Below are 23,100 nucleotides of genomic sequence, written 5' to 3' on the forward strand. Positions count from 1 at the left end.
AAGAACCCCTTACAGAAGAGGAAGAGGGGGCAACCTATAAACACCTAGAGCCAAGACCTGAATGCAGATGCTGAGCAGATGGGCAAGAACCCCTTACAGAAGAGGAAGAGGGGGCAACCTATAAACACCTAGAGCCGAGACCTGAATGCAGATGCTAAGCAGATGGGCAAGACATGGGGGTAGCTGGAGAAATTGGCCTAGAACTGAGACATCAGGAGGAAGCTGGTTGGCGGCCTACACAGGACCATGGGGAAGATGAGTTGATGATGATCAACGTGACCAGTTTTGATTAGAGAGGTATGATTACATATATGTAAATCAATGAGTTTGCCAAACATAATGTAGCCTGCACTTTGCATTTGATTACACAAGCATGTGTAAAGAAAAATTATACACTGTTACACACCAAATATTACTCAGTGGTTTTCAATACTTTTTAAAAAAAGTCTATTTTGATACAAGTCTATAATAATCATGCAACCTCTGAAATGTGGCCAGTTCCAATGATGTTAATTTTTTTTTTAGGGGACCACACAATCATGTTTTACAACACTTTCTCCTTTTATGGAGATTCCTTAAAAAAGAATATAAATACATAAAAGTGTGACGTCAATGATAAGCCTGTGCAGACATTTAAAGCACATATATTAAGCCCAATTTCCCAGAATGATTCTAATTTTTTAGCTTTACATTACAGGAAGTGAAAATCATAGCACTATAGACATGTGATCCATGAATTAATCACATTATGAAATATTGTACAAGTCAAGTGAAGCGACACACAAACACACATCAAAACGCCTTCATGAATGTTGATTTCTAATTACATAAGTTATCATTTTAAACCTGAGTACGCAACAGAGATTTCCTGTGGTGAAAATAGAGGAAAACACTCATAGACATCAGATAATTATGTTCAATCAAAGATAACACACATAGACAATCAATATGAATGAAAATAGTACATTCGTTTTCCTCTACGGTACCTATTACAAAAACCGACAACTTTAGAGAATTATATAAAATAATAGCTTATAATGCTATTAATATGCTAGAAAAATACTAACAAACTGGGTATTTTAGATGACAACAATAACAGCAGCATCATAAATAAAATAAGAAATACCTGGCAAAAATGGTCACTTTTAGTTATTTTTAGGGCAACAACTTCATAACTCCTCCATTATTTTGTGTGATTGCAGAACTTTTTCAAATTTTACATACCAATACATTTTCAATTTTTAAAATGATAACATAAACATATTTTGAGAGTTAAACAATAATATGCTTAGTCTACAAAACGACAAATGAAAAATTGACAGACAAGCAATACAATATGACCCAGCATCTTTAAGGATGTATATCACATTAAATATCCAATGTAGTACATGAATGAGGTTGGCTCTGGGAAAATGTGGCTCAATCAATTTGTGTAAAGTGTCATCCCAATTAGCCTTAATAACCCATGTAGTACATGAAGGAGTCTGGCTCTGGGAAAACGTGGCTCAATCAATTTGTGTAAAGTGTCATCCCAATTAGCCTTAATAACCAATGTAGTATATGAAGGAGTCTGGCTCTGGGAAAATGTGGCTCAATCAATTTGTGTAAAGTGTCATCCCAATTAGCCTTAATAACCAATGTAGTACATGAAGGAGTCTGGCTCTGGGAAAATGTGGCTCAATCAATTTGTGTAAAGTGTCATCCCAATTAGCCTTAATAACCAATGTAGTACATGAAGGAGTCTGGCTCTGGGAAAACGTGGCTCAATCAATTTGTGTAAAGTGTCATCCCAATTAGCCTTAATAACCCATGTAGTACATGAAGGAGTCTGGCTCTGGGAAAATGTGCTCAATCAATTTGTGTAAAGTGTCATCTCAATTAGCCTTAATAACCAATGTAGTACATGAATGGGGTTGGCTCTGGGAAAATGTGCTCAATCAATTTGTGTAAAGTGTCATCCCAATTAGCCTTAATAACCAATGTAGTACATGAATGAGTCTGGCTCTGGGAAAACGTGGCTCAATCAATTTGTGTAAAGTGTCATCCCAATTAGCCTTAATAACCAATGTAGTATATGAATGAGGTTGGCTCTGGGAAAACATGGCTCAATCAATTTGTGTAAAGTGTCATCCCAATTAGCCTTAATAACCAATGTAGTATATGAAGGAGTCTGGCTCTGGGAAAATGTGGCTCAATCAATTTGTGTAAAGTGTCATCCCAATTAGCCTTAATAACCAATGTAGTACATGAAGGAGTCTGGCTCTGGGAAAACGTGGCTCAATCAATTTGTGTAAAGTGTCATCCCAATTAGCCTTAATAACCAATGTAGTACATGAAGGAGTCTGGCTCTGGGAAAATGTGGCTCAATCAATTTGTGTAAAGTTTCATCCCAATTAGCCTTAATAACCAATGTAGTACATGAAGGAGTCTGGCTCTGGGAAAACGTGGCTCAATCAATTTGTGTAAAGTGTCATCCCAATTAGTCTTCACAGTCAGCACCTGCTCATATGGAACAACATCTGCATAAAAAAAAATTCCGCTTCCTTTACTTAAAAAATACTAGTGTCATCCCTGATTAGCCTGTGCAGACTGCACAAACTAATCTGGGTTGACACTTTAAGCACATGCACTCAGCCCTGTTTCTGAAGAGCCATGATCAAACTTTTATACAGCCATACTATGGAAGGAATAAAACTTGTTTCAAAACAAATATCAGCTGCCCAAGAGGTTGTCAAGCAAAGGTTTTATCTGGCTTAGATTACAAGCAATCTGTATCAGCCTGTATATTAATTGGTTAAAATCAGTTTGTAATCAAACTTAATGAAGCAATTTTGTTTGGTTTTCATCCTATTTACTCAGGGGCAGGGTTGGGATACCAGGCAGTGTTTGGCATATAAATATAAACTTTCAACAATTCTGTACCAAAATATTACAGCTAGAGTATTTGCTCAGGATAATTAATGTGATTAGTGAATGAACATTATATATGTTTACCGTTAAAAAATACAAAGACCTTGTTGTTTTGTCAAAATGTTAATAAATAAATATTAACTAGTTGTATAGTTAGAGTCTAAAATTAACATAAATATTTTGCTTAAGCCCCAGAGGTGAAATAGAGGTCATGTTAGCTTTGCAGGGTTGGGCAGGGTTGAGACATTTCACAACATCTCTAGGAGCCCACAGGGCGTCTCTGTCATGCCATTCTATCCAGGAAACAGCATTAAAAATGGTGCAAGCAGTCCCTTGAAGACTTGTACAAAACTGTCACCAAACCTACACGTTTAAGCTCTCAGGTTAAATGGGATGATACCCAAACATTTCATATTTTACATTACAAAATCCAAAGTTTACGGTTAACCCTTTGCATGCTGGGATATTTGTTGTCTGCTAAATTGGTGTCTGCTGAATTTCTAAAATCATCATTTTCTTCACATATTTTCAAAGATCAGATTTCAAAGGCCTTTAAAATTCGGTTCCAGCGCTAAAAGGGTTAATTTGCATACACAGCATACACATTGGGGCCATGCTCTGGTAAAATGGGGCTAAAAGCATTTGAGTACACAAGAGATGTGTTGTGAAACACAATGCCCCCTACTGCGCCGCTTTGAAGCCATATATTTGACCTTTGACCTTGAGGGATGACCTTGTCCTTTCACCACTCAAAATGTGCAGCTCCATGAGATACACATGTATGCCAAATATCAAGTTGCTATCTTCAATATTGCAAAAGTTATGGGCAATAGTCAAGTTTTCGGACGGACGGACGGACAGTTCAACTGCTATATGCCACCCTACCGGGGGCATAAAAATCGTACCAAATTAGCCAATGCAGTCCGCATTTGCTAATCAGGGAAGACACTTTCTGCCTAAACTGGATTTTCTCTAAGAAGAGATTTAAAGAGAAATACCATAAATGCAGAAAGTGTTGTACCTCATTAGCCTGTGCAGACAGCTCTTTTCAAACATGCATTGAACAGTGTTATCTAAGAACGAGGCTAATTTATAAAGATAAAAATGTCACGCATTAACTCTCGACCACAAAAACAAACCACTGCACAGACAATCAAAACAAAAAACACCCCATTATAGCAATCTGTTTTGCTGCCGTGACAACAGGTATTGTTTACATAGTTACCTGTACACTGGCGCCTCGACGCTGACCTGGACTTGCTATCTGTCACCATGGTTACAGAAAGTGTATACATTGTGCATATAATTTTAAATTTCTAACTTTTATCAGACACGTCTAATCTGCAAGAATGGCTACTGAATTCAAGAGTCCGAAATGCTCCTTTCAGATTTTGCTGATGTTGTTGATTTTTCTTTCTTTTTCACAAACTGAATATTATTGTGCAATTCCATAAAAAAATATTTAACCCCCCAAAACATCAAATGACTGTGTTCAAATTAGTATTATGTCCATTTTGTCCTGTTTGAACCATTCAAAAAAATCAGTTTCACTTAGTTTAATATTTCAGTAGCCATTCTGTTTCAATGTACTTATTTATTTTAAATAAGATATAAACCCAAAACAGGTGTTTTAAGGATTTAAAGCATAGTCGACATTGAAAGCAAGTGCAAAAAGGGTGTGATTGTATAACATGATAACTACAGTGACTAGGTATTAAATACCGTAAATACACGAACATAATAAGCACTTTTTTACCTGCCGAATTTTTCTTCAAGTATTTTATACGAATGTAGAGCAGAACAAAATTTGCCCTGTGAAAATGTTCAACTTAATCATTGTTATTCGCTGCATGTCAGCCATTTTGAGTTTCACCATTACATCAAAGGGGGGCAACTGTGCTTACGGTAATTGTCACAGCTACATGGTGTTTTACCATACATGCTAAATAAACCAACCATCGTTATTATAGATATATACAGTCAAACCTGAATTCAGCGGTCAGTCAAGGGAAATGATCAAAGTGACCGTTGTCCACAGGTGACCGTTGAATTCAGATCACAATTTTAAGAAGGTTGGTCAGTTGGTAGTATTACTACGTCGTTAGTCTCGTTACCCCACCCAGTCGTTTGCATACAGTGTAAAACAAAAACTCATTGCATTAGCAAAGCATAATAACAGCATTATAACTTACGCGTGTACATTGAATAATAGAGAATAAAATCTTTTAGATTGATTTAATTTCATATTGTTAAATTAAAGCAATCACTTTATCAACGCTGGTATAATTGTTTACTCATGCATCTCATTCATTCAGTAAATAAAGCTTGTCACGTTCCGTTGACGTCACGTCCGTAAAAGTTTAAAAAGCGGATTCGGTGTCATAAACCGATAGTACGGTGTAATTGTACCATTCTAATTCAAAGAAATAGCGGTCATTTAATTTAGCGATAAATACGTTTAACAAGTCATAAACTCTGACATATTTTCTTTTGAAGATACCCCCACAATTAGCCCCGGAAAAGAAACCTTCTCAACACCTTATAATTTGTTTACTCGCAGCTGGCCGCTTTTATAATATCATAGACAATTACCGCTTTCAGACGCTTTAAACGCAAAATAGACGGACAAATAATGTGCTGTGTTTTTAATTTTCGCGACTCGAGACGACTGACGCGTGACCGTTGATTTCAGGTCAAACATGAATTTCGGAGTGGAATATAGTGGCCGTTGGCCGTTATGGTCAGGTGGCCGTTAAATTCAAGTGTAGTATAGAGTGTTTTTCGTCGGGGGGATTCCAGACTGACCGTTGTCTGCAGGTGACCGGTAAATTCAGGTGGCCGTTAGGTCAGTTTCGACTGTAATAATAATACTTATTATTTTATTATTATAATTATTATCGTTCTGAATATTATCAAATGAAATTAAATGTTATAAAAAAACAACAGTTTCTTTCTTTTGCAATTATTATGCTTGCTGAACCGCGTGTCAGCAATTGGCCGGTGTGTTATCGGTAAAGGTGATGAGAAGGGCAATCGCTTGTTAGCGGGACCCATGTATTGGAGGTGTTGATAAAAGGGGCCAGATTTAAGGGGCCTGAGTGAACGATTGCTAATTGACACTTATTGACACTAACCGTCAAGGGTCTTTATAAACACAAAAAGTTAGCATTGGGCATCATTATCTTCTAAACAGCCAACTGACTACATATCATCAAATCAACAGCATTAACTGGGATCAAAACAGCTCCAAATCACTCAAATCTTTAAAAATTTATTGTCTTGATATTGTAAAAAAAGCCACTTTTTAGCGCCGATCTTGTAATTGTCGAAGTGACTTGTGATCGACTCGTCACTAGCGAGAAACAACAAAACAGCCCTTTTCAGGGCAACCATTGTCTTAGGAAGAATTGTCTTAAAATTGTCACATTGGTTTCAAATCAACCATATGTTTGCGTAAATAAAACAATCAACGGTAATATAAACAATAGACAGAGATATTTATTACATGTATCAGGCACAGATTTACCGGGAGGGAGCCCCCCCCCCCCCCCCCCCCCCAGCCGTTAAAGCCTTCTTTTTTTTCTTGTAAGTGTTTTCTTTGGGAAACAAAGTTGACCAGATGTTCCGATTTACCCGATTTCCGACAGAAGACGTGCCCCTTCCAACCTTACTGCCTACTATCCACAGGGGGTCACCTGTTGTACGTTAAGACTCGATTATCACCGTCGCAAGAATCTCTTTAGTGCGATATGCTTTCTTTTCGGCAGATATTTTAAGCGTCTGGGTAACATTAAGCGTCTGTCATGTACAATAAATAAGCGTCTGGATGACATTGAACCTTGTTTTGAGGTCAAGTATACCAATTAACACTGTATTGTCAGATGTAATAAACATGGGAACATTAGATATGGAGACTTTTCTTGCGGTATATAATACAGCGTATCACAGCACTGTCTCCATAAAAATGAAGCGAAAGGCAACAACACTGGATCGATTTTTTGGTCTAAAACAAACCAAAAAACACAGAGTCTGATTCTGAGCCAAAGTTGTCGAGTCTAAGGTAAGAATTTATTTAAAAAAATGTATTATAATGCGTTTATTCAGTATGTTTTAATTGTTTAACTCTAAAGTATTGAAATATAGTAACAAAAAGATTGAGCGTATATTAATTAACAAATTTCTTATACTTATAGTACAATAAATAAAGCCCATACAATGATATACATTGTATGCCTGTTCCGCTCTGTATACACCTTGTAGATATTAATTTCATTAAAATTGAATTTTATCAAATGTTTTGTGCACTTTTTTCAGCTTTTGCATTTTTAGCTAATAACATTCACATTTTATCATGCTCTGATAAAATATGGTAATTGAAATATTGATCAGACCAACAGTATTGATGTATATTTTGAAATAAAATGTTTGCATAGTTAATTCAACTGAATTTTACATTTCTATATACTCTCTCTTTTTTATTTTCAGAACTCGTCATGAAGATGACTGTTAGAGTCCACCTACCAGCTCAGTGTGGTTAAATATAGCTGCCTGCCCCCTAACCATTTGGAGCCACAGTGTAGTTGTTACTTGTTGTACTGTTGAAAGTCACTTACAATTAAAAAAAAAAATTAAACATCTTTAACAGACAGCGTTTTATATTTACTTCTTTATGTTGAAATCACCTATATTAAATGTAAACATATTGATATATGACTGTTCATATTTGTTTTATGGAACAAATTGTGTGCCCCCCCAGTTATGTCCTCTCTGGATCTGGCCCTGTGTATGCAACTGTCATGACAACGGCCCGATAACACATCGTGATAAATATACCAGGGTATTACTGTGAAACAGATGGTTGATAACGCCAAATTGATAAGCTATTTTCACAACACAAAAATATATTAACACATTTCTTCAGAAATGGCAGCATTATGGCCGATTTTTTACAATGATTTTTTTAGTGCATATTATACTCGGATTTTCAATTTTTATGATAAATTTGGACCAAACTCGGGGGTGAGTATTATACACAAGTGCGTATTATATTCGTGTATTTACAGTATTAGAGCTACTTCTACACTATATTAGTAGAAACTACATATTCTGATTGCTGCTTGCATTGAATATTCATTAACCCTTAAAATAAGAAGTTTCATTTTAAAGACCACATTAATTTTTATGCTTGCACAAGAGGTGCAATCATCAGAGGCTATGTATTTTTTTCGACATTAAACATTCCAACTTTTACTTGTGTCTTACTGATTAAGTCCTCAATTTAGGCACACATTAAAATAATGAAAATGATAAGATATGAATGTTAAAAACAAAACTATGCTTGATGAAATCATTTTTACAATAATAAAATAAACTCCACAAATGGGCAAAAAATTCTTTTTTAATAATAATTAAAAACTCATATTTTTTATTACAGCATAATGTTATTTCATCTCATAATGACTTAAAACTATGAACTTCACAATGGGCCTATTATTAAAATCGCTAGCTAATTCCATTAATTCCTACTGTGAATTTATTTTTTAGTAATTTACAAAAAAACAACAACAACATTTTAATAATGGTGATATAATTTTGTTGCTAAATAACCACACATACAGAAAGGACTATGTAACCATGGTGATAATAATGAGTTGGTTGCTATGGAAACCAGTACTTACAGAAAGGACAATATAGGAATCACCCTTGTAGAAGTTCCCATACTGTTGTTTTGGAACCATCTGAACTGTGAGTTTCTGAAAGATTTGTTTAATCTTAAACATTTAGCCTTTTTATTGCATTTAAAGAATATATAAATATTGAATTGATAATTATGAGATAAAACAAGATATGTGTTTGTCAGAAACACTATGTCCCCTTCTGCGCCGCTTTGAAGCTATATATTTGACCTTTGACCTTGAAAGATGACCTTGACCTTTCACCACTCAAAATGTGCAGCTCCATGAGATACACATGCATGCCAATATCTTCAATATTGCAAAAGTTATGGCAAAATGTTAAAGTTGGAGCAAACAAACAAACAAACAAACAAATCAACCAACCAACCAACCAACAGACAGGGCAAAAACAATATGTTCCCCACTATAGTGGTGGGGGACATACAAATTGAAATTATTAAGATTTAATTAAAGATAAGGTCCATTAAATTCTGTTACATTAAGTAACCATTAAACATATAAGTATATGAAGATATTAAATTTCAGATTTCTTGAATGCTTAAAACAATAATAATAAAATACAAATACTAAATGTTAATTCCATTAAAGACTGTTTAAATATGCAACCATTAAAAGTTGAAATTTATAAAAACACTAAAATTAAAATTAAAGTAAGGTCATGAGGAAAGGGAGGTTGAGTGGGGTATCATGAAAGATTGTCACCTACCTCTATTCGCCATATCAGGAACTGGGGTTGTTTTGGGTTGACAATTTTAAATGCTGGGTCCGTCATTGTTATCTGAAAAACAACACATAGTGTTGATCAACTTTGAAGAAAAAGTATTTCATACTTGTTCTACTATTCATAATTTCATACAACATGAAAGTAAACTGCAACTTGGAATATAATGACCTCTATTAGTGTCCTTAACCTTTCAGCTAAGGAGATGGTTGTTACACATGATACATTGATTTCTAATCATGGTCATTTGTGTAAAATGTATATATACAAGAGATGTGTTTGTCAAAAACACCATGCCCCCTACTGCGCCGTTTTGAATGAATTATTTTTGTATTACATCCCTTTAAAAATATTACTTCCCTTGTGAAAATGATCTGTACCTGCCAAATGATAAATAGAAATTATCTCCCTTAAAAGCTTGATACTTCCCTTGATTTGTTTTTTTTACCTTTGACCTTGAAGGATGACCTTGACCTTGACCTTACACCACTAAAAATGTGAAGCTCTATGAGATACACATGCATGCCAAATATCAAGATGCTATCTTCAATATTGCAAAAGTTATGGCCAATGTTAACGTTTTCGGACGGACGGACAGACAGACTGACGGACAGTTCAACTGCTGAATGCCACCCAACCAGGGGCATAAAAATTGCATGCTGAATGAATGACTTAACAATTTGAACAACTTGAATTTGACCTAAATTACATCAAAATGTGATCTTCACTTTCTGAGGTAGGGATGTGCTATCTCCATATGGTGGTCATTTGGGGTTATTATTTTAAAATTGAAAGTTAAGTCTGGACAAATGTTGCATGATCAAAAAGTTACCTTTGTGAGACCTTAACCTTTGAAAAGGGAAGATGCTACAAACTGTGTCCTTATGCTGGTCATTTATGGTAATTTATTTTCACATTGCAATATTAAATGTTAAGGATCAGGACAAGCTGTGCTTTTTGTTGGCAAAATATGACCTAAGAACTCTTAGTGAGACCTTAATCTTTGAGACAGATAGTACATGTGACATGATATGTCATCATGGTGGTCATTTGAAGTAAGTTATGTTTAAATTGCAAGAATGACAGAATTACAGTTTGGACTGCACAATGAATGACATAATTACAGTATGGACTGCAATATGAATGACAGAATTACAGTTTAAGGACTGCAAGATGAATGACAGTATGGACTGCAAGATGAATGACAGAATTACAGTATGGACTGCAAATGAATGACAGAATTACAGTATAAGGACTGCAAGATGAATGACAGAATTACAGTATAAGGACTGCAAGTTGAATGACAGAATTACAGTATGGACTGCACGATGAATGACAGAATTACAGTATGGACTGCAAGATGAATGACAGAATTACAGTATGGACTGCAAGATGAATGACAGAATTACAGTATGGACTGCAAGATGAATGACAGAATTACAGTATGGACTGCAAGATGAATGACAGAATTACAGTATGGACTGCAAGATGAATGACAGAATTACAGTATGGACTGCAAGATGAATGACAGAATTACAGTATGGACTGCATGATGAATGACATAACTACAGTAAGGACTGCAAGATGAATGACAGAATTACAGTATGGACTGCACGATGAATGACAGAATAACAGTATGGACAATCAATTTAATATTTAATTTTGCCTTTAATGAGCCCGAATTGAGACCTTGATGTTAAATGTAGGGTGACAAGATTTAAACATATCCCTGAACATCTTAGGCGTAAAAAAAAATATTGTTTGTTTCCGGTGGACCGACCCTACCTAATTTTTTGCCGCCGGTCCTAATATTTTTTGAGCCAAAAATTTGAAAAAAATCGAACCGCGTATTTTTCGGCGCCGCTCAATAAACGTACATTAAACTTGCAACATAAACAAGATGACGGCTACCAGCGCCAGCTCGTTGTTTGCTGCATTTGCAAAAATATTGAGAATTTGGCTCAAGCAAATCTGATTTGCGAAAATGCTAAAATCTCGTAAGATTTCATTGAAAACATCTGCCATTTAAATCCACACTGGTTTTCTATATTTTTCTCTTTGTTTCATTGGAAGTGTTCGCAATTCAAACAGTAAACTAAACTCGGTCTGTACCAGAACATGAAACATCGATTGACCTTATTTTTGCCAATAAACATTGAGTTCGCTCACACATAATATTGGGTCAATCATGCGTAGAGACTGTATACTTGGAATACTCAGTTGATATTTTCGTCTGCCAACAATTTAGTGGCAAACATCGTATTTTAAAACAAGACTATTGCCAAGCAATATATATCCCCTACCGGCTCAACCATTGTCAGAAATTCCACCATTGTCAGAATTTTTTCTTTTTATTTATATTTGTTGCCGAAGCAACCAGAATTTTTGACATGGGAACAAAATGAAATGACGTGCATAATGTCCATATTGCCATCTATCCATGTCTCGAGTTTTATGAAAAAATATGAAGAACTTTTAAAGTTATCTTCAGGATCCAGAAAAAAACACCATTTTCAGCAGTATTTCTAGTCTATTTGTTGTCATGGGAACAAAATGAAATGACGTGCATAATGTCCATATTGCCATCTATCCATGTCTCAAGTTTCATGAAAAAATATGAAGAACTTTTAAAGTTATCTTCAGGATCCAGAAAAAAACACCATTTTCAGCAGTACACTGTAACTCCAATATAGCGCGGTCAATGGGGTCCAAGCCGCGAAACAGCGTTATAACGGATCCGCGTTATAGGTTTTGAGCTCATTTACTGCAGGACGCTATAAAAAAAACAGGTATAGAATAGCCTATAATATAGGTCATGTATATTGCCATGCTGTGTTGACGCAAATACATGCATATAAATCGAATCGTATCGATAAGAGTATACATACCGCTTTTCTTATGTGCACATTTATCCGATAATCCAATAAAATTGCAACATCACTTAAAAAATAATAATCTTGAATATTAATGACGATATATGTTTAAGAAATTTGTAAACACAACCGTACGCATATATGCAATTTTCAGAAATGTAGAGTACAGTGCATTATGGGGCAGAGCTTTCATTGGACGAGCGACTTTAAATTTAGATTGAATGCAATCAATCGTAACACTTCGTCCATCTCCGGATTCTCCGTAAAGAGTATGCAATAAAAAGCCGGTTGGATCCAGAGTGTGAATGCAATACGACTCATGTACAAAAAATTGTTTTTATTGCGTCATACGCATGCAAAAAACGTGTTTCCCGGGAACTTTCTGATACCGCGCGAAAATGAAAGTGAAACTGTTAACAATTGCCGGTACACTGCGTTCGCATGTAAATAAATCGTCTGCATTATTTAATTTCTTATACACGAACTGAAAGATTAAATGACATAATACTAGAATGATAATGAAATGACAGAAAAAGTTGTTTTATACAGTAGGCAGTATATTTCACAGCCGCTCATTTAATATAGTCAAACTGCAACCATATCAAAGTAAGAATGTTTCAATCGTTTTGAATTACTTGAATTGTATAACTATCCCGCTTGCACTTAACTTATGGAAATTATCGCACTGAACCGCTCTGATGAGGAATACATGTAATAAACACTGACACGCGAGTTTTTCACACCTTTATTGACATTACACAACAGATTATCACCAATTAGCTGTCGGTGTTGTTTAACCTCGAGGCGATTATAATCGGTTCAACGGACGGTTGAAAAAAGCAATCAACATGAGTCATTGACTGTGATTGCCGCCATCTTTGAATTGTCTGAAAATACATGAAGTTGCATAATACGGATTTGAATCAGAAATCAAATGGAAGGTTGGAGAAAAAATGGGATCCAAGCACCCTCCGCGTTATATTGGATTCAGCGTTATAACGGAGCGCTTTATATTGGAGTTACAGTGTATTTCTAGTCTATTTGTTGTCATAGCAACCAGAATTTTTGACGTAGGAACAAAATTAAATGACGTGCATAATGTCCATAGTGCCATCTATCCATGTTTCAAGTTTCATGAAAAAATATGAAAAACTTTTAAAGTTATCGCAGGATCCAGAAAAAAACACAATTTTCAGCAGTATTTCTAGTCTTTTTGTTGCCATAGCAACCAGAATTTTTGATGTAGGAACAAAATGAAATGACGTGCATAATCTCCATATTGCCATCTATCCATGTTTCAAGTTTCATGAAAAAATATGAAGAACTTTTAAAGTTATCGCAGGATCTAGAAAAAAACACCATTTTCAGCAGTATTTCTAGTCTATTTGTTGCCATAGCAACCAGAATTTTTGACGTAGTCACTGTGACCTTGACCTTTGACCTAGTGACCTGAAAATCAATAGGGGTCATCTGCCAGTCATGATCAATGTACCTATGAAGTTTCATGATCCTAGGCGTAAGCATTCTTGAGTTATCATCCTGAAACCATTTTACTGTTATGAGTCACTGTGACCTTGACCTTTGACCTAGTGACCTGAAAATCAATAGGGGTCATTTGCCAGTCATGATCAATGTACCTATCAAGTTTCATGATCCTGGGCTTAAGCATTATTGTGTTATCAGCCGGAAACCATTTTACTATTTCGAGTCACTGTGACCTTGACCTTTGACCTTTTGACCTGAAAATCAATAGGGGTCATTTGCCAGTCATGATTAATGTACCTATCAAGTTTCATGATCCTGGGCCTAAGCATTCTTGAGTTATCATCCAGAAACCATTTTACTATTTTGAGTCACTGTGACCTTGACCTTTGACCTAGTGACCTTAAAATCAATAGGGGTCATCTGCCAGTCATGATCAATGTACCTATGAAGTTTCATGATCCTGGGCCTAAGCATTCTTGAGTTACCATCCAGAAACCATTTTACTATTTCGAATCACTGTGACCTTGACCTTTGACCTAGTGACCTGAAAATCATTAGGGGTCATCTGCCAGTCATGATCAATGTACCTATGAAGTTTCATGATCCTAGGCCTAAGCGTTCTTGAGTTATCATCCGGAAACCATCTGGTGGACGGACGGGCGGACCGACAGATCGACATGTGCAAAACAATATACCCCCTCTTCTTCCAAGGGGGGCATGAAAAATATAAAGAACTTTTAAAGTTATCGCAGGATCCAGAAAAAAACACCATTTTCAGCAGTATTTCTAGTCTATTTGTTGCCAAAGCAACCAGAATTTTTGACGTAGGAACAAAATGAAATGACGTGCATAAATCTCCATATTGCCATCTATCCATATTTCAAGTTTCATGAAAAAATATGAAGAACTTTTATAGTTATCGCAGGATCCAGAAAAACACACCATTTTCAGCAGTATTTCTAGTCTATTTGTTGCCATAGCAACCAGAATTTTTGATGTAAGAACAAAATTAAATGACGTGCATAATGTCCATATTGCCATGTTTCAAGTTTCATGAAAAAATATTAAGAACTTTTAAAGTTATCGCAGGATCCAGGAAAAAACACCATTTTTAGCAGTATTTCTAGTCTATTTGTTGCCATAGCAGCCACAATTTTTGATTTTGACGTAGGAACAAAATGAAATGACATGCATAATGTCCATATTGCCATCTATCCATATTCCAAGTTTCATGAAAAAATATTAAGAACTTTTAAAGTTATCGCAGGATCCAGAAAAAAACACAATTTTCAGCAGTATTTCAAGTCTATTTGTTGCCATAGCAACCAGAATTTTTGACCTAGGAACAAAATGAAATGACGTGCATAATCTCCATATTGCCATCTATCCATATTTGAAGTTTCATGAAAAAATATTTAGAAATTTAAGAGTTATCGCAGGATCCAGAAAAAAACACAATTTTCAGCAGTATTTCTAGTCTATTTGTTGCCATAGCAACCAAAATTTTTGACGTATGAACAAAATGAAATGACGTGCAAAATGTCCATATTGCCATCTATCCATATTCCAAGTTTCATGAAAAAATTTTCAGAATTTTTAGAGTTATCGCAGGATCCAGAAAAAACACCATTTTCAGCAGTATTTCTTGTCTATTTGTTGCCATAGCAACCACAATTTTTGACGTTGGAACAAAACTAAATGACGTGCATAATGTCCATATTGCCATCTATCCATATTCCAAGTTTCATGAAAAAAAATTCAGAACTTTTAGAGTTATTGCAGGATCCAGAAAAGTGTGACAGACTGATGGACGAATACAAAACCGTAAGTAGTAACAACAAGAGTGCCAAACTGTCACAAGATACGCCCGTTTGAAGGTTTTGGACAACTTGATTACTTTACCATGACCCATATTTGAACTTGACCTACATATCATCTAAACATAACTTCTGACCAAATTTGGTGAAGATCAGATGAAAAAGATAAGATTTATACAATTTGAATTAGAGTCCGGACAAAGTAAAATGCACTAATTGACCCTTTGACCTAGTTTTTGACCCAGCATGACCCATATTCGGACTTGACCTAGATATCAACTAGATGCAACTACTGACCAAGTTTGGTGAAGATCGGATGAATACAATTTGAATTAGAGTCCGGACAAAGTGGCGCCGTTGAAAATGCACTAATTGACCCTATGACCTAGTTTTTGACCCGGCATGACCCATATTCGAACTTGGCCTATATATCAACTAGATGCAACTGCTGACCAAGTTTGGTGAGGATCGGATGAATACAATTTGAAATAGAGTCCGGACAAAGTGGCCCCTTTGAAAATGCACTTATTGACCCTATGACCTAGTTTTTGACCCGGCATGACCCATATTCGAACTTGGCCTAGATATCAACTAGATGCAACTGCTGACCAAGTTTGGTGAAGATCGGATGAATACAATTTGAATTAGAGTCCGGACAAAGTGATGCCTTCTGCCCGCCGCCCGCCGCCCGCCCGCCGCCCGCCCGCCCGCCAAGGGGTTTCACATAATACGTCCCGTATTTTATACGGGCGTATAAAAAGAAGTAACAATAAATAAGTTATTTCTAAGCTGATCCCTTAACACCTTTCTAGCGACTTTCGATCTGGCGATTATCGTTTGAAATTAAAAAGTGATAATTAGTTTTTTTTACCAACAAACTATGCTATTGTAAAGCAAATTATGTCAACAAAATTGTATATTAATTACATAATATGTAATTAAATATTATTTGCTAGGTTACTGGTTTTCATTTTCTGCAGCCAAACGCTACGCACATTTTTATTTCATGTGCAAAACACGTACATGTACAATTTTTAGGACTGTCGTTTTCCGATAATATACATTACGGACGGTGTGGTTTATAATATTTCGAATTGTATTCACCTTAAATTTCAATTGGAAAGACTATAAAAAATAACCATTAGTAAGATCTCTGGGTGGGGTGGCGGGGGGCTCTGCTCTTTATTCCTGTTGGGTTCCTGTGGCTGCGGTTCCTAGACCCCTGGTCTAATTTTAAGAATTTTAAATTTGGGACAATCAGGCTTACTGTGACTTGTAATAGTTATGCCTTTAATTGGATCATAAATGGACTATTAAAGCCGTTGCCAGAAGTCAACATTATACTCGGAAATTAGGAAAGCAAAAAATGCAATATTAATGAACAGCAAGTTTTTATTTCATAAAAGCATTTAAATAAAGCCATATATAGCATTACATACATCATCAAATTTATTGTACATACAGTTGTACACAAAAAATGAGAAGAAGATGCACCATGTACAACATTTTCTAAAAAAAAATATTTTTAAAAATAAAAGTATTTGCCTACCAACCTATCCTAATTTTTTTGGCCATGTCAGTGGAAACAAACTCTTTTTTTAGGCCTTATGATGGTAACACTTTTTAAATCATTTTAAAAATGCAAGTTAAGTTACGGACAAACTTGGATACACATGCATTTGACTGTTGTGACTGCTTTATCGAGCTTCCCGCAAGCGGGCTCGACAAAATGTGATTTATACACACATCTTTTATAAGATTATATTATATAGATTACATAGAATTCTCATGCTGCTTTTATATCAACATCCATGTATGAGCCTTGTTCTGGAAAATCGGGGCTTTATGAATGTTAGTAAAACGTCGTCCAAGATTAGCCTTTGCAGTCTGCACAGGCTTCTCTAGATTCACACTTTATGCGTTAAGTCAAGTTATCCCAGAACAAGTTCAATTACTCAAATTAAACACCCCAAACAGTCAGGATGTCCCTTTGTGCTTTACATAAAAGAATGATCAATAACACATTAAATAATATATTCCATGTGACATACATGTAGGATGATAACATAAAAGGATCGAATTACACAAAATGAAGTCAAATTTGTCAACCATACCCTCTCTTTTAAATTTATTGTTTAATCCAAACTGTGCAACTTTCTGACATCAAATAAGACCCAACCGACACAGTCCATTTAATACAAGAACCAGTTTTCCAACTTATTAGTGCAAAGTAGCCCAGCATCAATTCATTACTTTAAACATCCCCACCCAAGGTTTTGTACAAGGTTTAATATATTCTGACTTCCAAATTGGGTATTAATTACATTTAAACTATCTGCAAGTTCCCAAGGCTCAAGTGAATTATACTCAATGTTTCTGGATAAATCTACCACTTGCACACATGCCTCTATTGATAACATGTAATTCTTTACTTGGGACTCAATTTTTCTCATGTACACACTATAATTATACATGCTTCACAAATTGCAAGAGTAACATATGTTGTCAGAGCCTAAAAAGAAAAAGGAGTGAACATGTTAATGTCTTAGAGAAGTATTTAACAAGCTTAGATACTATTCATTATATTTATTTCAATATATATGCTGAAGAGGTCAGCGAGGGAATCTTGTTTAAATATTCATCAATGGAGGATTTTAAGCAATTACATTTGTGATTTAAGATGATGTCATTATATAAAATATGATTGTTTGCGTTGGTTGAGCAATAATTATAAAATAAATATGTGATCAGTGAAGTAGACATTTTAAATGCTCTACAACTCCATAAAGATTATGTTTATAACTTATTATTGAATATGTAAATCAATGAATTTGCCAAACATAATGTTGCCTGCACTTTGCATTTGATTACACAAGCATTTGATCACAACAAAGTAAAGCATGTATTCATGGTAATTTCCTGATCATATAATCATGCTTTAATATTTACCGTTTCATTAACAAATAAATGTTATAGTGGACTGATACCCTTGTATAGCCCCAGGGCCCTCAATCCATTTTAGGGGAAGCGGGTCGCTACCCATAGCAGGGGGAATTTTCATGGCGTTTCCCTTTTTGGGGGATTTTTAACTTACTCTCTAATTATTACATTTGTACATGTTTGCACTATATTCATTGCTTATTTCATAATTTAGTTTGTTTGACAAGATTAAATTAAAATAGAATTGAGATATAGTAGTTATGAGACATCTATCTATAAAAAAAAAAATTATTTTTTTTTAGGGGGAATTTTTCCCCCAAAAAGGGAAAAAAAGTATACTTTACAGGGGGGAATGCAGCCGAATTTCGGCCGTGGATTTGACAGATTGAGGGCCCTGAGCCCTGTACATAATTGTCTACAACAACAAGTCAACTTTCAATAAAAGGAGAAGTCAGGGTAGCTGATGTCAAGCTGTTAGTGTTGATGAAAATACCAAATAGAATAAGAATTGAGTGTCCTTGGATCCTCAGTTGTAAAATGGACAATATCTGGTTGCTGTTATGAATTACCTGTAACAGGTTTTTAGTCAGTGCTAGAAAGATTGACACAGTTTTTTTAAATATTTAATTTATTAAATTAATTTTAACATTTATATAAATATATCATTTAATATTTGTTAATTAAATGATTTATTTATAAAAAAAATATTGAATTAATTACCTAATAACCAGTGCTCACGCTGCTGCCAGACATTATCGCCAATGGCGATTATTTTATCCAACTGGCTATTATTTCTTAAAATTGTCTAGAAAAAATGGCGATTATTTTATCCTCCTACATCAAAAAAAAAATTGCCTCTTAATGTTGTCTGGCGAATGCGAAACGCCTGCAAATCGGGCCATCAAGCAGGAAAAATCGATAAACAAGATTACCCGTGTACACACTCGACCCTGTGTATCAAAAAACAATTGCCTCTTAATGTTGTCCGGCGAATGCGAAACGCCTGCAAATCGGGCCATCAAGCAGGAAAATCGATAAACGAGATTACCTGTGTACACACTCGACCCTGTGTATTGTCATACACGCGTCAATAACTTTTGCGACATTGTGGCCTGGAGCGTTTTTCTAAATCAGTGTCCGACAGCAGTGATATATTTCGGAAAAAACGTTTTTAATCTCCCCGTGCTTTACCAATTATCGGTAACTGTTAGATCTTTGATAAATTTTCGCCAATTATTATTTAATCGTCATGAAATCGCCGCTTATATTGTCGGCTGGTTTAGTTTTTCACGTCGTTTTTTCTGCAATTAGATTACGTTGAACATTGCTTGATGAAATAATTATTTAATCGCCATCAACTAATTATCCCCGTAATTACCGCTGTTGTCGTCTGCTTTAACATAATGATTTCAATTTTTAACCAGGTAACCTGGTTTTTCCAATTCAAAGGGACCCGGCATATTCCATGGCCAGCAAACACGTGTTTGGAATTACACTGAGGTGGTGTATTTTAACTCACGCGCTGTGACGTTAATTGATGGAATAAATCATTTACAATTGATATTGGCCTCTGCCTACAATATTGCGGCCGATGGCAAACGTCGTATAAAGAGATAAAGTAGTCGAACGATATGCACATTTTAGATTATGCATATTCATATTTTATATTATGCATATTTCATGTGCAAAACGCGTACAATTTTTCGGATTACCGTTTTCGGATTCTGTATTTTTTCGTCGATTATGATTTATTTTCGAAGTTCATAATAGCAAAAATAGAATGACGAATACACATGCGGTGATACGAAAGGTGTGGTTGATAATATTTCGAGTTGTATTCACCAAAAATTGCAATTGGAAAAACTATAAAAAATAGTATAGCCCAGGGCTCTGGGTGGGTTGGGGCCTCTGCCCTTAATTCTTATGTGTATGTAACTGGAGCTTAGATCTGGTTTGTTAAGTCACACCCACAACATTGAATGTATTTTTTATTGTAAAGCCATGATAATATTTTATAAGAAAATGACACACTGATATTATGCTTGTTTTTAAGTATATATTTATATTATAACTTAAAACCAATAGATATACATTTCATAAAACATAGGTAAAATGAGATTCATTGTTTTTCTTTTTTTTTTTGCCTTCAGTACCGTTTTGCGGAAAAGTCCGCATATGTTTTGGCTATTATTTTTGTAAGGAAAAAAATTATGGCTATTATTTTCTGAAGGCCAGAGTGAGCACTGAATAACATACATTTAAAACCAATTGAGCTGATTGAGTCAAACTGTTTACTGGGCTATGGGTTTTTTGTTTAAAGTCAAAGTTCATTCATTGGTGAAGCAGTTATCAAACATAGATCTGTATCTTGGCACATTCTTTACATTGGCATCTCATTATAGCATGTAATGCCTTTTGGCACATAGAACCATTGTTTTATAAATCTATGTCACATATTTTTGTAATAGCTGATTGATTTACTCTCTGTAGCTGAGCATCATACAAATTCCAAAGACAGAAACTGCGGGTCTTATCAACATGCACTTAGAAAACAATGCTGCTAATATGACTCAATGGGCTACGAGATAAGAATTAGGAACTGAACATAAAACTTTTTGTTTCATACACAATTTGTTCTATTTTTTATGACACAATATGCCTTTCTTAAAAAGTGTAACACACTTTAGCTTTGTTAACCTAACTTCAGTATGTATAATAATATAATATATTATATTACACAACGTTATAAAAAACGAGCACAAGTAAGTGTAAAGTTACTTAATGTTACTGCATAACATTTGAAAGTTAAGGAGTGTCTTATGGGTATGTGAAAGATTTTTTTTTCGTAAAAAAGAACACCAACCTTCTTAAAAATTGCACATTGATTCCAACAAATGCCTTAATTGATTTTTTCCTTTTATTTAAAAGTTAATTGCAATTGTTTATGTTTTGACACCTTAGTGTTAAGACCAAGCCCAAATTCTACCAGTGCATGTATATCTGGTAACTTTTTTTCCTAATTTTGGTTTTAACAATTACTGTAAGTTAACATAAATGTTGTGTTGACCTTTAATAAATGTGGTCAGTTTACATAAAAGTTTGTAAGTTAACCTAAATGTAGTCAGTTAAACTTAATGTTGTCACTTAACTTAAATGAAGTCAGTGAAACTAAATGAACCTTTATTGTAACCATAAAGTATTCAAGCAAAGGTCAGTGTACACCAAGTCAAATAACACCAGTCTGGGTGTGAAACATTCCAAGTTGAACTATCCCGTTACATCCACAATCAAGCCAACATTCTTTTTTCTCCATGTTTAACAAGCTCCAAGATGCTTTATCAGCAATTAATTCTATCTTATTACAATTGGAATTGTTTACATATGGGAGTAGGCATCAACAATGTCACCTATTTGTGGTGTGATGTAACCTCAATGAACTTCTGAACTGTATAAGGTCATTGAAAATCCAGCTCTGATTAAAACTGTTGAATCAATCAATAAGCTAAATAAGTTTACATTAATTTACCAGGCCAGCCATCAGTCATGCAGTCTGGTCAGGGGCTATACTGTCTGGGGCTACTCTGTCCGGAGCTACCTATGCAACATATGGTATGAGACACATGTCCAATTGACAATGCTCAAATCATGTAATATTCACTGACCTATCCTTCATCAGTGATACAAAGAACCCAAACACCAATCATTTGCTTTCAGACCTTGCTGTTTGAAATTTACAACAGTGAATTGTGACATCTTAAAGTGAGGTATTATCCAGTAAACTCAGTGGTTGCTCACATACCTAGAGTGGGGTGGATAAACAAATGCCTCTCTTCAAGCAATACATTAACCCATCTGCAAACATTCACTTCATTAACAATTCATATTGGAGCCAATATTTACATGTTTATTACTCACTAGATCAATAAATCTCTTAAAAAATTTGGTGGCAAAATGCTTTCATAGCTGCCTTGTTTACTTTGATGGATTGTTTTTAGGTGAGGGCCTCTAGGTCTCTTTAGCAAATCTTAACGTAAGCTGAACCGTTAGATAAAGTAGTGTGCCTTACAAAAAGATAAATTCATTAATGTTAAAGGTAATCGTAAATAATTAAACAGTTATTTCGTTACTAGGAAGATTTTTTTTTAAAACAGGATTTCTCTTCTGAGGCAACAGTCATTCTATAAAGCCTTAATTAAAGTAACTTAACCCAATTATGCTTAGTGGACTCTCCCATCCTTCTAAATTGGATCAATTAATTTCAAAAACAAGAGATGTGTTTGTCAGAAACACAATGTTCCCTACTGTGCCGCTTTGAAATAAAATTTCTTTTTATCATTTGGTAGGTATAGAAATAATCTCCCTTTAAAGCTTATTACTTCCCTTGGATTTTGTCCAGTCCAAACAGGGGGGGGGGCCTGTAGACAGTAAAAAACTAGAGCTTTGTTACAGACGTGACGAATACCCCCACATGCCGCATTGACACATAATATTTTGCATGTCGTCTTCGCAAAAAACAGCGGACACCATACTCAATTTTTAAAACGCACTTAGTGACCCCTTGACCTAGTTTTTGACCCAGAAAGGCCCATGTTCTAACTTGGCCTAGAGATCATTTAGATAAAACTTGTGACCAAGTTTGGTGAGGATTGGATGAAAAC

At 35.1% G+C, this 23,100-nt stretch overlaps 1 protein-coding gene across 3 annotated transcripts in view; it reads right to left on the reverse strand.

Annotated features, from left to right (window-relative positions):
- LOC127848300 (advillin-like) overlaps window positions 1–23,100 on the reverse strand; it is a 150,033-nt gene that overhangs the window by 112,765 nt on the left and 14,168 nt on the right. For 2 of the 3 annotated variants that reach the window (XM_052380677.1, XM_052380678.1), the window contains exons 2-4: window positions 9,313–9,384; window positions 8,589–8,663; window positions 4,136–4,174 (exon numbers count right to left, since the gene is read on the reverse strand). In XM_052380677.1, coding sequence (XP_052236637.1) covers window positions 4,136–4,174; window positions 8,589–8,663; window positions 9,313–9,378 — 180 coding nt within the window. In that variant the 5' untranslated portion in view covers window positions 9,379–9,384. The remainder of the gene's footprint in view (window positions 1–4,135; window positions 4,175–8,588; window positions 8,664–9,312; window positions 9,385–23,100) is intronic. The other variant, XM_052380679.1, reaches the window with a different exon arrangement.

The sequence above is a fragment of the Dreissena polymorpha genome, chromosome 10 (assembly GCF_020536995.1).
Source record: "Dreissena polymorpha isolate Duluth1 chromosome 10, UMN_Dpol_1.0, whole genome shotgun sequence".
Classification (NCBI taxonomy): domain Eukaryota; kingdom Metazoa; phylum Mollusca; class Bivalvia; order Myida; family Dreissenidae; genus Dreissena; species Dreissena polymorpha.